The 15,516-nt window shown below is 25.8% G+C and overlaps 2 protein-coding genes across 4 annotated transcripts in view; one reads left to right on the forward strand and one right to left on the reverse strand.

The window, feature by feature from the left end:
- Positions 1-173: 173 nt before the first annotated feature.
- Positions 174-11,996, forward strand: LOC129988591 (RNA-binding protein sym-2-like). Its single transcript, XM_056096845.1, has 8 exons — positions 174-364; positions 1,783-1,892; positions 2,066-2,207; positions 8,230-8,331; positions 8,809-8,912; positions 10,565-10,706; positions 11,377-11,420; positions 11,863-11,996. The coding sequence occupies exons 1-7, from the start codon at positions 280-282 to the stop codon at positions 11,409-11,411; spliced, it is 720 nt and encodes a 239-aa protein (XP_055952820.1). The 5' UTR covers positions 174-279; the 3' UTR covers positions 11,412-11,420; positions 11,863-11,996.
- A 251-nt stretch (positions 11,997-12,247) lies between these two features.
- LOC129987814 (EF-hand calcium-binding domain-containing protein 6-like) overlaps positions 12,248-15,516 on the reverse strand; it is a 40,555-nt gene continuing 37,286 nt past the window's right edge. For all 3 annotated transcript variants that reach the window (XM_056095752.1, XM_056095751.1, XM_056095750.1), the window contains 3 exons: positions 14,866-15,031; positions 14,577-14,749; positions 12,248-12,626 (listed from right to left, as the gene is read on the reverse strand). In XM_056095752.1, coding sequence (XP_055951727.1) covers positions 12,342-12,626; positions 14,577-14,749; positions 14,866-15,031 — 624 coding nt within the window. In that variant the 3' untranslated portion in view covers positions 12,248-12,341. The remainder of the gene's footprint in view (positions 12,627-14,576; positions 14,750-14,865; positions 15,032-15,516) is intronic.

The raw sequence follows: 15,516 nt of genomic DNA on the forward strand, positions 1-15,516 counted from the left end.
GAGATTAGTAATTTTTTATTATAATTAGAAATAAATAAAGGAATATTATTTATATAATATATCAGGAGAAATTGGTTTTATTTTTATGCAAAAGAAAATGAACAATGTTCAAATTTGTGCTTCTTAATTTTATTTTGTAAGAAATCCTACTTTAACTTTAACTGTATACAATTATAAAGCATGTTTCAAATGAAAACATTGAAATTGCAAACCGGTTGTAGATTTTAATTTTTCCTCTACATAAGTGCTTTTATATATTAATATAAATTTAAAAAAAAAATGTTTACGACAAATTTAAGAAGTATTTTGAAAGTATGTTCTCGCTTCTCCACCCATACTTCACTAGGCGTTTCCAGGATTTCACGTATGTTTCGAACAAATTCTTTGGTTGTTACTTAAAAAAATATTGTTGACATGTGATTGTTTTCGCTTATGCTGTTGTTATTAGACAATCATCTGGTCTTATATGAAGCAAAATAAGGTTTATTATCCCTCTCTCTTTTTTTAAAACATTTAAAGCTCGCGTAAATTTTTCCATTCTTTTATTCACTCAATTTCGTGGTATGATGCAGCTGTAATCAGCATAATTTATACAAGCAAATGTTTCATCATAAATACATAATTTAAATGCATTTTTTAAACAAAAAAATTAAATAGGATTATAAGAAAAATGAAGTATTTAAATGTATAAAAATGGGGGGGGGTATCTTAATACGAAGATTAAAATTAATACGAAGATTAAAGTCTGTGCAGTGCAATAATAGATTGCAAGGAAAAAATATTTTTAAAATAGACTTAACTGTGCTAAAAATTTATCCAACATTTCATATTTTATTCTAGATTTAGAGAAACAGAAAAAAACATTTCTAAAAGGAGATTTAGGGGCTTGCAAAATATGTAATGCCTACTTGGAATAATTCAGATGGTTATGTTTGAGTATTGTTTAACATAATTTTTAATTCTGTACAGATTTGAAGCGATTTGAAATCATAATATATTTATATATTTTTGTTATTAAAGCTTAATATTTTAATTAAAAAAATAAGGGATCTTTATTATTATATATATACAATTAGTGTATATAAAGCTATATATTATTAGTCTCTCTCTATCTATATCTATATAATTAGTGTATATAAATCAGAGATGATAAACATCTAAATTTTTTTTTTTTTTAAATACCTTCCCACCCTTTTATTTTTCTTTCTTCTTGATTACATTTCTAGCTATGAATCACTTGATTAGCATACATATTCTTGTAGCATTTTAAACTTAACAGAAAGTTGATGAAATTGCCATATATTTTCATAAAAAATGAAAGAAAAGAGATTTTTCATCTTTTTTTATGGAATATTAGAAATGTAATGTCAAACTTAATGAGTTTTCATTGCACAATAGAAGATGGTTAATTTATTCCGCATGTGATATCTGTTATTATATTTGTAATTTCACTTAATGTAGTTTATGTGAATATTAAGATAAAATATGTATAAAATTATACTTGTTGTAGTTTATTAGAATTGTCATTTTATTCATGACGTTACTTAAAGGTGTAACAAAGCAGATAAATGGCCATCCTGCAAATAATCTTTATTTATTTTTTCTAAAAAGCTTGGGTTAAAAATCTTAAAATCAAATTTATTTTTATTTAAACTTATTTAACCAAAAATATGAACTCCCCTAAATACATTTGTTATATTTTTTACTCAGTTACCTAATGATAATGATAAATTCATTGATACTTTATTTAGAATTAATAATCAATTCACTTTTTTTTTTCAGCTCTTATTAATAGAAATGCATGTCTTGTCCGAACCTTTTGTGACAAACCATCACATATTGTTCAGATGCGTGGCTTAGAATATGAAACAAAGGAAAAAGATATCATAGAGGTCAGAATATCATTATATATAAAAAAAATTAGAGTACCTTATATGATGTTTCTCTTTGTGCTGTAATACTTACCATTTAAAATATTTATTATAATTTACTAAAATTAAAATTATATTTTGTAAAAAATTAAATGATACAGTTTTTTTGGGGCTAATTCAGTATTCCTTTACAGTTCTTTAAACCATTGGGTATAACTCCTAAATCTGTACATTTAAAATGTGATGGCTCTGGTCGTGTTTCTGGACTTTGTGAAGTTACTTTTGCTACACATGCTGAGGCTGTTGTTGCAATGCGAAAGAAAAATGCATTCATGGGTGCGTACAATAATTTTTGTTAAAAAAAAATATTTTGAATAGGTAGATTTTTATTTTTTCATTTCAACATCATTGATAATTGTTCACGATCTTTCCAAAACTATTTCTTATTTGATTCATTCATTTATTTTCATAGATTTTTAAATGGTGATTAATTTTTACTTGGTACTTAAAAAAAATTGAGGATTTATGATTTCTTATTATGTTTATTCATATCTACTTATGATGAAAATGAATGTGCATTTGTTGTTGTTATTTTTGCCAGGATATATTTTGGTAGATAGGAGTATGTATCTTAAAATTATTTTGATTTAAAATTTTAATTAACTATGAAACACAAAACTAGCATCTTTTGGTAAAAATATTATCATAGGAAGGTAATTTTAAATTATAATTTAAAAAATAATTATGTTTTCAGTAATATTACATTAGCTGTGTAATTAGCACCCAAATTTTATTCGGTTTTTAAAAGTACTTTTATGCTTAATTTCTAAAAATACTTGCATTGAAATTGCATATGTTTTCATTCATAATATAAATGCATAATCTGTTTACTGTTATTATTTTTGTATTGTTTAAAGTTAAGGATTGAAAATTCTGTTACATATTCTGTGTTAAATCACATCTTAATATATATAAATTACGTGTCACGTTGTTTGTCCGCGATGGACTCCTAAACTACTTAACCGATTTTAATCAAATTTGCACACCGTGTGCAGTTTGATCTAACTTAAATGATAGGATAGCCCTTTTTTTGAATTTTTAATTAGAATTTTAATTATTAATTAAAAACTAACTTTCCCGCCAAAAAAATCTTTATTTTTCCCATCGCCAAAGGAGTACGGCTTCAGTTTTTTTTCCCAACAGTCATGAAGCTAGGCTTAAGATTTTTCGGCTGATTATTTGAAACGATTCTATTTATTTTCTTAATGTTTGATGCATTTAAAATTAAACATTGTTAATGAATCGATCTTTCAGATTCATTCTGAAGTACTTTCGAATTAAAATAAAACAAAATAAAAGAAATTAAAAATTTCTAATCTGCATAGCGTTACCCAAACTGGAGTAGAAAATTCGCGCATTTGCTTTAGCATAATTGGCGTTGAAAATTCACGCATGCACATTGTTTTCTTATTGTTGACAAATATTTTCAACGGATGCGGATTTGGTTTTGGTGGTTTAATATGTTTCCGACAGATTATTTCAAACGATTCTGTTTATTTTTTTAGTGTTTGATGCATTTGAAACTAAACATTGTTAATTAAACGATCTGTTTATGATGAATCTGAGAAAATTTTGTTGAAAACTTCTTGAGATATTATATAAATTAAGAAAAATATTCTTTAGTGGCCATAAGGTTTAAATACTCAGCTACTCTGTTTTCAGTACTCATATTTTAAAAAAAAAATGCTTTGTTTCAGTAAAAAAAATATTATTATATTTATTGCAGTTTAATCATTTCCACTTTAGTTTAAAGCATAAATTCTACGGGAGCTAACAGAAAATTAGAGAGATACATATTACGTTATGGCTGAAGGCCTTTATAATAATATGAGTGAATTATATGACTATTAAAATTTGAAGTTTTAAAATATTTTAATGAAGAAGCAATTAAAATGGGAGTTCCATAAAATATTTAATTATTAAAATTTTAACGTGCATTAAGATTGGCGAACCAGCTGGTCGCCAAAGGCGGCTAGTTATTTCATAAAATTTCTTTTAAAATGTACATATACTCCTTAAAAATATTAAGTATATTAAAAAATACTTCTACAAAATTATTACAATTTTTTTTTTTTTTTTTAGTTTTTGTAATGAGCATATTATAACATAGTAAGCATGTTGTTGGATATAAAATATACTATATCATTTTAATATTCGAACCTACTGCATATTTTACTTGAGGAATAAAAAAGTATGGTTGGCTGTGATAAGTGTAGTTATATGTTAGATGATGTAGACAGTTCATGTGATTTACTGCAAAGACGTTTATGTACTTAATGAACTGAATAAGTACAAGACTATTATAATAATAGGTTTTAATTTGTAATTTAAAAATTTTTTAAGGGAAATCATCATTTAAATTAAATGTCTTAAGGCATCAAATTATGCTTAAAAGATTTCATTTAAATGAAATTTGATCATTATTGATGACAAACAAGGTGGCCACCAAAAGTAATTTATATATATTAAAGATTATATATTTCTATTTTGCTTGAAGTACCAGATGAATATAGTTCTTTGCTCTCACTCTTTTTAAGCCATATAACATTTGTAGTCCCCTTTTCTTTTTCTTTTTTTTCTTCTTCTTTTTAAATAAGTCAATAACTCAATTAAATAAGTCAATTTTGGTTTAGGTTCTGCTGAATAATTGACTCTACTTGTCACTGTAGAAAACAAAAATACTGTCATGATGTGTACTGAAGTATAATATCTCTAATTGCTAGAATTTTGTTCCAAAAATCATTCAGGGATATAAAATAATTAACAATCAAGTTCCATTTTTTTTTAAATTAATTTTTACTACCCTCTCCCCCCCCCCTTTTTTTTTGTCTGGCAAGTTTGCTACTTTTCTTATAATAACCTTTTTATTTCTCTATTTTGTCTATTTCTTTCTGAAGTGCTGATACCATGGCATTAAAATGCAGTTCTACAAATCAGTGCTTGTTTTGTGATGTATTTGTTATTCAATATATTTTTTTGTTAATGTTTTCATAAAATGATTCTTATTTTGTCTTAAGTCCGAGTTGTTTACTAATTGAATTTATTAATTGTATTTAATATATTGATGCTTTGTCAGGTTACATTTTGTATATTTAATAAATTAAGGATGAAAGAAGTGTGTTAATTTTAACTCTGTGAAAGATTTAAATTTGTAAAAATAAGTTTGGTCATAAGATACAATATCCTAGTGTCTTATGAATAAATTTAGGATAGATATCCACATGTCCTAGGATAGATATTCACATGTATTTCATAAATGTTAAAACATTATAACTTTTAGTTTAAATTTAAAAAATAATAATGGTAGTTTAAAATAGAAGTTGCATTAATTATCAAGAAAATAATTAGACTTATCTGTAATATTGTTTAAACATTTTTTTGCCATTTCAAGTAAATTTTTCCCGTAATTTTAATTTGCTCATGGAATTTCAATTTATTATGATTCATTAAAGTAATAAATCAATTTTATATTTGTATATTTAAATTTGAAAAATATCTATTTATTTATTTTTTTAAAAAAATATTCTACGAGATCCATGATTTTACATTTAAGATTGGTTCAAAATTCTCCATTGTTTTAGAATTACACTTACTTGATGCTACAGAAACACTGCACTAGATATTATGAGGAAATATATAAGGACTTGAGGTGAGTGGAAAAAAGACTACATAGAAAAAAAAAAGATGAGAGCTTTTTTGGAAGAGTCTTTAACAAACCTGGAATTTTGAATAATAAAAGGGAATGTGGAAAGTTTTATAAAAGAGTCAATAATATGAGAAAAGAATTCAAGACAAGAACGTTGAAATAAAGATCGAGAACTTGTGAGTGATTTCCACAAAGTACAGAAATTATGGAGGAGCTAAGCTTGAAGCAAGAGATGACACTTTTGACCCACCTGGCAATTCTGATGGACCTGCTACCCTCCCATATGTGGACAATCTCTTACCCTCTTTAAATGAGGTGATTCTTGCTATTAAAAAACTTAAAAGTAACAAAGTGGCTGGTTCGGACTGTATTTTATCTGAACTACTAAAAGTCAAAGAACTGGAGCTTATAAATGCCATTCATAAAATCGTGATTAAAATTTGGGCTACGGAGAAGATGGGAGTAAGGCTCCATATGTCTTGTATTCAAGAAAGGAGAGCAACTTGAATGCTAAAATTATAGGGGCATCACACTCTTCAGTACGGCATATAAAATCTTCTCCAACTTGCTTTTTGCAAGACTATTAACTTATACTGACAAAGTGATTGGAGACTACCAATGTGGATATGGATTGCAAATATCTACTATAGACCAAATTCACACTTAAAAAATTTTTTTTTTGAAAAAAAAAAAAAACTAAAGAATATAACATTAAAACTTTTCATTTATTTATAGACTTTAAGGCTGCTTGCGACAATGGAAGAGTTTGGAATCCTTATGAAACTTGTTAATTTTAACTAAGGTTACACTTAATAATGTAAGATGCAGGATTAAAATCCAAAACCCTTTATCTGACTCCTTTGTAACAGAGAGAGGCCTGTGTCAAGGGGATATCCTTGCTTGTCTGCTTTTTAACATTGTCTTGGAGAAATGTATCTGGGATAGTGGATTAGACCGAAAGGGTACTTTGTGGAATAGATCCATTCAACTGCTGGTCTATGCAGATGGTATAGATATTATTAGAAGATCTGGAAGGGCAGTGAGAGAGGCCTTTTAGGCTTTGGAAACTTCTGCCACAAATATGGGCCTTACCATCAACAATGATAAAACCACATTTATGGAATTCCCACCCTCAATTATAAATCACTGTGTTCCTCTGTGTATTAAAGGTCATACCTTTAAAAAAGTCGATCATTTTAAATACCTTGGCACAAATGATTAATGATAATAGTAAACTCAACGCAGAAATTGACAACAGAATAAAAGTGGCTAGTAAATGTTTCTTTGAACTGAAAAAACAATTAAGATTCAACGTAATCAGTCGGAAAACTAAACTAAGAGTTTATGACTTTTATTAAACTTAACTCTCAGCGTTCCCTGAACAAGTTCGAGAGAAAGATCCTTAGAACTATCTTTGGCCCAATACTAGAGAGAGGATGTTGGCAAACTAGATTCAATTTTGAATTATACAAACTCTATAAGCAACCACATATAACACTGGTTATACAGAGGAATAGGTTAAGATGGCCTGGCCATATCTGGAGAAGCCCTGAAAACAGTGCCCTCAAAATATCCTTTTTTAAAAATCTTATGGGATCCCGGGCCAGAAGAGGACCTTCAACTAGATGACTGGATGATGTGGGAAGAGACCTGAGTGTTCTGAGGATAAAGAATTGGATGGGAGTTGCAGGGGATAGAAAATGCTGGAAAGTGCACATGATTGAGGCAGCTAAGGTCTGTTATGCCCATGACGAAGAAGGAAAACTTATTTAAAAGCCATATATTTGATTTTAGTGTGTTTAAAAACTGTTGCCAGATTTAAATAGATCTCAGTTTTAAACACTATCCCAAGTTATTTTTATATATTGTAATTTAATCAAAAGTTATATATTTTTTAATTTTTCTATGATTTTGAAAGACAAAGCACATGTTTTTGGATGTTAGAGTATTTATGTTGTCTTTCTCTACATAAGATGCCTTTAAGCAAATAGTATAAATATTTCTACAATTTGTGTTTGTTGCAGAGTTTATCAAAAACCATATAATTTGAAGAAGGAAGAGGCTATTTGTATATAAAGGAAAGATATTATTTAAATAGTCAGTGGTATTCACTATTAGTATAAATGAATCTTTTTAAAATGTGTCTTTTAATGCTCTTGAATTTGTCTTTTTCCCTGAAGGGGGAAAAAATTATCAGAATTAAGACATGCTGTTTTTCTTCCTTCATGATGCTGTGTTCAGTGTTGCACCTGCAAGTAAAAATCCAAAAGTGTTTATTTTAATTTAGTATTTGATATGATTTGATAGCTTTCAAAATGTATTCAAATTATTTTATTGAGCTCATCTATTATGCTAAAGTAGTCAGTCAATCTGTCCTTGTATGAAATGTTTTGTACCTGTTTAATTTAAAAATTCATTGCATATTTTGTTAAAATGGGAAAAAGTGATGTCATTGTGCAATGTGTATCTAAATAAGGTGCACAGTTACATTTACCACTTGATTACGATGGCATCTGAATTGACTAAATGAGTAAATTACTTTCTTTGACATTTATTTAACAGTTTGTCACAATAAGTTTAATTGTTCAATATGATTTGTTGAGATTATATCTTTTAACAATATAACTTATTGTTTCTTTTTTATTTCATTAGGTAATAGATTTATACGATTAACATTGAAATCTTTTGACATTGAGGGGGAAAAACAAAAATCAGGTAGCATAGATGATAATCAACCATCTCAAAATGTAATTAGTAAGTATTCTTTGTATATGTTGATTTGAGTATTAATTATAAATCCTAAAATATATTTTAATATCATAAATTTAATGATTTGTTATTTACCATTTCTAAAGTATTTCAGAATTGATTTATATCTTGATAGGATGTTTTTTAGATTTAATACTTTTCTGTCTAAATTTTTGAATACTAAAATAAATGTTTCAGTTGTACCATTCATATGATGTCTTTAAATACTTATTCTAATTCATATAGCTGAACCTTCCAGTCCACTTCCGGAGTAAAAAGTATACCTTGAAAGAAATATTCAATTTAGTATATATGAATAAAATATGCCATACATGGATTTTGTAGATTAATTCTATACTCTCAATGATTATAAAATGTATATTTTTCTTTATTTTCTTATAATTTATAAAATATTTTTATAAAATAATTTTACAACTTTTAATTTCATATTAAATTTTTTAATTGATCAATTTTCATTTTTAGATGATTTGAACATTGCATCAAATGTTCAAGCAACATATCCACTTGGTCATACAGTTAAAATGAAAAATGCACCTCGAAGAATTACTGACCTAGCTATTTATGAGGTATATAAAGGATAAATATGCATGTTTTTTACAGTTTCATTTCAAAGTTTGAATTTTACATAATGACATTTTAAATTTGATATTCATTTTATATTATAATATTTTTTGCTATTATAATATTGGAAGATGAAAATTAAAATGTGTAAAATTAAGTGTTAAAGAAGTAAATTAAAGTGTGAACTTTCTATGATTTCCTTGAAGCAATTCATTTTTTATCTGTAGTTTTCATATTTATTATGAAAGTTTACCATTTTTAGAGTAGCATTGGCCAAAAGTCTTTGATGTTTTCTTACTATTTTTAATGAATGTCTGAATATAGCCAACCATGTTTATTTATTGATTAAATACACTAATAGTTATAAATTAAAGGACAGATTCAAAAATAAATTATGAAATAGGTGTTTCTGATTGGTTAATGAATATGTAAATATTTTGAATGGAGATTGAACATACATGGTAGGAGATAAATCATATAAGAGGATAAAAGGTAAAGTAGGGCAATGTGAAGCAAAACATTTTGCATGAAAGAATCATACAAATGATTTATATTTTTAAAAGATGTTATATTCATATTTTTATTATAAGTTTGCCTCTCTTTATTAAAATCTTAGTCTATTCCTTTTCTTGTATCCAGTTTATCCTTTATAAATATTTTTTGTTGGATTATACATTTGCTTAATGTTTGTTTCTTATATTTATGCCTTGCTAGTCATTTATGTCAACCAGTTGGCTTGCTGGATATATTGGTAATGTTTAATTTCAATTAATTTGTTTAGATATAACTTCATGATACTGTGAAATTGTCGATAATAAAGATGTGTTATTATAATTATCTTACTTTTTTGCCCATTGTGCACATGAAACTTTCTAATGAAGACCAATTCCTATAACATCATGGCTCTATTAAAAATTATTATAGATGTTGGTGCTCTACAGACCAGACACTCTGACCTACAGCTATCAATTTTGGCATATATATACCTTGGAAGGTAGGAATGCACACCTTGGAGTATTATTTTTAAAATTTTTAATTAGAATTTAAATTAATTAAAAATTTAGCTGAATTTTGGTTAATTTCTGTGATAACTTCCAAAAATATAATTGCACAAAAGGATGCTTCAAAGTTTAAAAAAAAAAAATACTTTTTAATTATATATTACTTCAATAGATGTGGGAATTTTTAATAAATTTCAGGAATTATATTGCTTGATTTCCAACAATAGATTACATTGTTGCCTTGAAATTTAAGCCATTTTCATTATTTCATCAAATATTTGATTACATGATTTTTTTCCATTGTTGAAAACTAAAGAAGGATTCTGTTTAATATCTATGTACAGGACCAATAAAAAAAGTAAAGTTACAAAATCTAAATTTAAGAGATACATAAACTGGACATAATAACTGTATGATATCATAAACTGTGGGTCTCCATTAGAAAATGAACAGATTGTACATTAAACCATTCTTAGCATGGCTTTAATATCTGTTATTTAATGGAATCAGACATAATCTAATGATTTTTATATTAACAATTATCTAAACGATTTAACTGAAATTAATTATAACTATTATCTCTGGCAAACCAACTGGTCGTCAAGAGCAACTTGTATGTATATATTAAAAGAATAAATGATGAACATCTCTTATAGTTTTTTTGGCCAGTTGGTAGCTTTCCTGTATCAGTAAAAGCACTTTATAATGAAAGTGGAATTAGAACAGGAGAGTTTGAAGTGCAATTTTTGTCACACAATGATGCTGTCAGAGCAATGACAAAAAATAATACTTATTTAAGTAAGTATCAAATTTTAAAATTTATTTCTGTAAAAAATTGTATTTTAAATGTATAATTTTGTTATGTAAATTTATAAAAATATAAACTTTGTTATAAATACATCTCATGCTAAATATTGCTTCTTCTTATGCCAGAAGCCTGAATATGCAAGTTTTCACTTTTATAAATAGGTCAGCTGCTTGAATTATGTATATTCCTTTGTTTGAAGTTTTGTTAGTAACATCCAAAGACAGGAATGTGTATCGTGTCTTAAAATATCTGGTTTGGCCATGTATGGAGGAGAGTAAGCAGGCAAAATTTACAAATCCCACAGGGGGAGTAAGTGAGTGACTTAAAAAAAAACTTTCAAATCATATTTACGAAATTTGCATATTCATGTTTTTGATATAAAGGGAGTCTATATATAATTTAAATAGCATTCTTTGTAACATAAAAAATGATTTATTTAGATTTTATTATTTACTAGAACAGGAATATCATATATGAACATAATAATAATTACTAGAACAGGTATATAGTATATTTTTTAACTCTATTTAGTCGCATCATCTTTGCATTAAAAATAATGCTGTAAATAAAATTTATTAGCATTTGGATTTTGAATTTATTTCTGTAACTGAAATGTCAGTATTCATCTTCTGTATTTTGAATTATATTTTATTTTTATAGGAAATAACTTCGTTGAACTTTCTCTGCAGAAGTGAAAAATGGAGGTATAAAAAAACTTTTAATTAAAACATCTCATGAATCATTATGTAGTTTTTCTGCTTGTTTGTTAAACTGAATTAGTTGAAAATGGAAGAGAATACTAGGATTTAACATAAATTAATCTGTATGATGAAGATTTAAATATTCTGTTTACTTTGGAATATTCGAGTATTGTAGTGTTTTTCACTCACATTATTCAGAAGAATCTTTTATTTAATTTTAGATGATTTTAGCTTCTTTTCAAACTTTGCCTGAATTTGAAAATCTGTTGTATATAGTTGCTATACACATAATTGATAATCGCTTTTAATGAATATACAGTAATCTTTGTTAACATTAAAATTTTGTAATTAGCAAGAAATATTTAATCTGCAGATTCTTTTGTGAGGTTCAGATCTAATATTTTATAAAAATATATAAATTGTAATTATATTTACTCTTTTGCAGATAAAAATGTAATTATGTGTATATGAAGAGGAAACCATTGGTGCATATGATTTATTTTACATATGAATGTACATTATGTTGTCATTTGATATAGAAGCAATACATTGACATAAAATAAACATCACATTATTCAATAGTGTTCTGTTTTTTCAAATTAGGCAAATGTTTTATACATAAAACGTTCTGATATAATACTCAGTTTGATTTTGAAAAGATATCATTGAATATTTACAATAAAAATATATGATAATTGAAAATCTATCTATGCATAATTCCATCTTATTTAAAAGTATATTTTTACTGGATTTTGAAGTTCAGATTTTTATTATAATTGTAAGATTTAGTATCACATATAATACTGTTTTAGGTTAAAATGCTTCAAACATATTAGCTAAAAAAATTAAAGTGTAAATTTTTATCATATATGGTACTTAATAATGAAATAAATGCATTAATCCTGGTATAAAATGACTGCATTTTCAGTGTGTTACTTTTTGCTTAAAAGCTTCTAAAAATTCTTCATAATGTATCTTTTCTGTAAGTTTTGGATCAAAATAATCACAAATATAAAAGAAGGCATCTTCTGATAGATGTATTTTGCAAAGAGCAAGAATTCTGCGAAATTCAGAAATTTTAATACTACCCGAATGTTCTCTATCTGCTTTGCGGAAAGCATACCACAAATCCCTGTAGTTTTTCAAAATTTTCTCTCTGTTTGACAAAAGCACTTTATACAAGCCAACAGCTTCGCCTTTTGATGCAGCCTGAAAGATATATTAAATTTTAAAATGAGAGGACAATATGCCAGATACAATTATCTAAATATGTCAATAATGTATACTGTTAGATTGCCAGATCATTGATTTGTTTAAGTTATTAAGCAATTAATATGGAATGCATGCTTTTAAGGTTTTATGAATTACATTTTTTAAAGATAAGTTTATTATTTGAATTTAACTGAATCCATCTGCTGGAAGGAATTTATATATATATATATATATAACTACCAAATAGAAATGGAAGTGATAGTCCTACTTTAATGTTAATATAAAAAAAAGCAGCTTTTTTTAAACAATTTTAATTTTAATATTGATAAAAGCAAGTGATTGAAAATTTTGATGAATGGTTGAATTTTATCATAACATTTTTACAGATTGTTTTTGAATTAAATTTATAAATAAAAAAAATTGTATTGCTAAAATAAAAAGTAATTTTGGAGTTTTAAAGTAATGCAAAAATCTTTTTTTTTGAGATAATAATTTTGGAAGATACAATCATATTTCATAGCTAAATCTTAATTAGAAATCATCATAATTAGGTGGCAGTTAAGCCTTATTTTGTGTTTGAATAAATTTTCTGTTTGACATCTATTTCTATCATTCTGATTTCTTTTATATCGTCTTTCTTCTGATTGAATAGAGTTTTGGTGACACAGTGAATCTTTCCAAAACATTTCTAATAATATTTTGCTGTTCCATTCCATGTATCAGAAGCATTAAATTAAGTGAGCCCATAAAAATGTTTATAGAATTTTCAATTTTTTTGTTTATAATTGACTATTGCTAAATATTGCTCTATCTTATAAATGGTCATAGGGAGAGTTGCTAATTTTGATGCATACTTTCTTCTTGGGTAATAGATATCATTAAAAAAGTTTTTGATAATTTTAATTTTTAATTAAAAATAAGTATGATATTTCTTCACTCAATTTTACTGGTGTAATTTTCATTATTAGTTTCTGTATTTATACTCATGCATATAATAAAATTAAATGATTTCTTGAGTAAAAGTTATTAGTGCCATAGAATTAAGAGTAAATTTTAAAAAAAATAAAATGAAGGCAAATTACACTTAAATCCATAATAATTATTTATTTAATTACATTTCTAACTTATAGAAATTCTCAATTTAAAATAAATGAACAATTATTTAATGAAATTCTTTGTACAAATTTATTGAAAAACCTTGAAAAATAAATAAAAGTAATTTAAACAGTAAGGTTAAAAACAATGTTAAAATAGAATTATCTACTCAATGACAGATTTATTTATAATGATATGGATTTATTACTCTCAAGTAAATAAGAAATATATTACAAAGAAAAATTAAAAATGACACAAGTCTTTGTTTTCTAGATTATCTTAAGATAAATCAGTTCAGTACATCATGTTCTACTTTCTAATAGTGGGTGATTAAGAACAATTTTAACTCGTATACATTTCAGCTTTATAAATATGTAAATTTAAAAAATTGCAAATTTAAAAACAGATGAAATACAAAGAAATTGAAATTGTCCCTAAAAAGTGTTTTCCTTGCATCAATAATAATAACTTAATAAATAAATTTAGTATAATTTGATAAACAAAATTAATTTTACTTTAACTCAACAAAAACAAAATGCATTCCAAATTTGCTAAATACAACTAAATTCTATAAAATATACATTTCTCCATCAGCTTCTCAATATAATCTGTTGTTTTGGGCACACATTTTGGCAATTATTATACCAATAAAAAAATATCAAAATAACAACGTAACTGTTTCTTTCATACTTAATTAATATTTTCTTAAAACAAATCATAAATTAAATTCAAGTTATACATACATTTTGAGGGGCAGACGATCGAATTTTACGCATTCATTCTTTTAATAATATCAAATATTACTGCGTTTCTTTTCATAGGTTTAAAAAAATTAGTTTTGCATTAACTTACCTTGGAGTAATGAATTGTTTTTCTTGAATTTGTTCCAGATGAATCCAATGTCAAAACAGTTTTTTTCAAAAATATCCAATAATTGACTGGGATATTTTTTCTGATATTATATTCCATGTCTAACAATTGCAGCACTTGATCATTTATAGCAACACCCGTTTTTGGTAAAATATCTGAAACAAAGTTACAAAAAATTATTTTTTGTTTGGTGCATATATTATACAAAATGTAGAAATAGAATTTAAAGAATAATTTATTAAGACAGGACTTCAGAATAGAATGTAATTACTTATAAAGTCATCCCATGGTATAGTATTGATGTTATCAGGGTCTTTTGCCTTACAACGTCTTAAAATATCTTTCCATCTTGCTTTAATAGAATCTACAAACTGTTTGATATCTTGACAGCTATATCCTGCTTTTGTTGAATCATTTTTCTTCATATTTCCATTTTCCTATTGATGAGTAAATGAACAATTTGTAACTTTTACTGATTTAAACATATAAAATTTGATATCTATGGACATGAAAAAAAGATTGGCATATTTAATCAATTTAAAAAAATTTATTAATACATCAAAATTATTTTACAAAATAGGAATATTATAATTAAATAGTATAAAAATATAGAATTCATAAATTTTTCAAAAGTACATTTATTGATTCAAACTGCATAAAATAATATTTTTTATGTCATCTAGAATATTTCTTCATTGGTAGTGTGTGCCTATCTCTAACAATTTAATATTTAGTAATTGGGCCGCAGCTAAAATGGGCACTGTGTATATTAAAAGTATAAAAAGTAGTTTTAAAAAAAGGGGGGGGGGGAAGGAAGAAGGAAAAGAAAATGAAAAAAGACCATGTATACATAAAACATCTAATTTTATAGTAGTATAGATAGTAATAACTCATATTAATATTCCCAATGAAATCAAAATTA

This window comes from Argiope bruennichi, chromosome 10 (genome assembly GCF_947563725.1).
Source record: "Argiope bruennichi chromosome 10, qqArgBrue1.1, whole genome shotgun sequence".
NCBI classification, from domain to species: domain Eukaryota; kingdom Metazoa; phylum Arthropoda; class Arachnida; order Araneae; family Araneidae; genus Argiope; species Argiope bruennichi.

What these genes read in the sequence shown, in the direction of transcription:
- LOC129988591 (XM_056096845.1), top strand. Translation starts at nt 280, where the DNA reads ATGTTTACGACAAATTTAAGAAGTATTTTGAAAGTATGTTCTCGCTTC. An exon ending in AGGAAAAAGATATCATAGAG is followed by an intron (nt 1,893 to 2,065) that starts GTCAGAATATCA and finishes ATTCCTTTACAG; the next exon opens with TTCTTTAAACCATTGGGTAT. An exon ending in AAAAAATAATACTTATTTAA is followed by an intron (nt 10,707 to 11,376) that starts GTAAGTATCAAA and finishes TTATTTTTATAG; the next exon opens with GAAATAACTTCGTTGAACTT.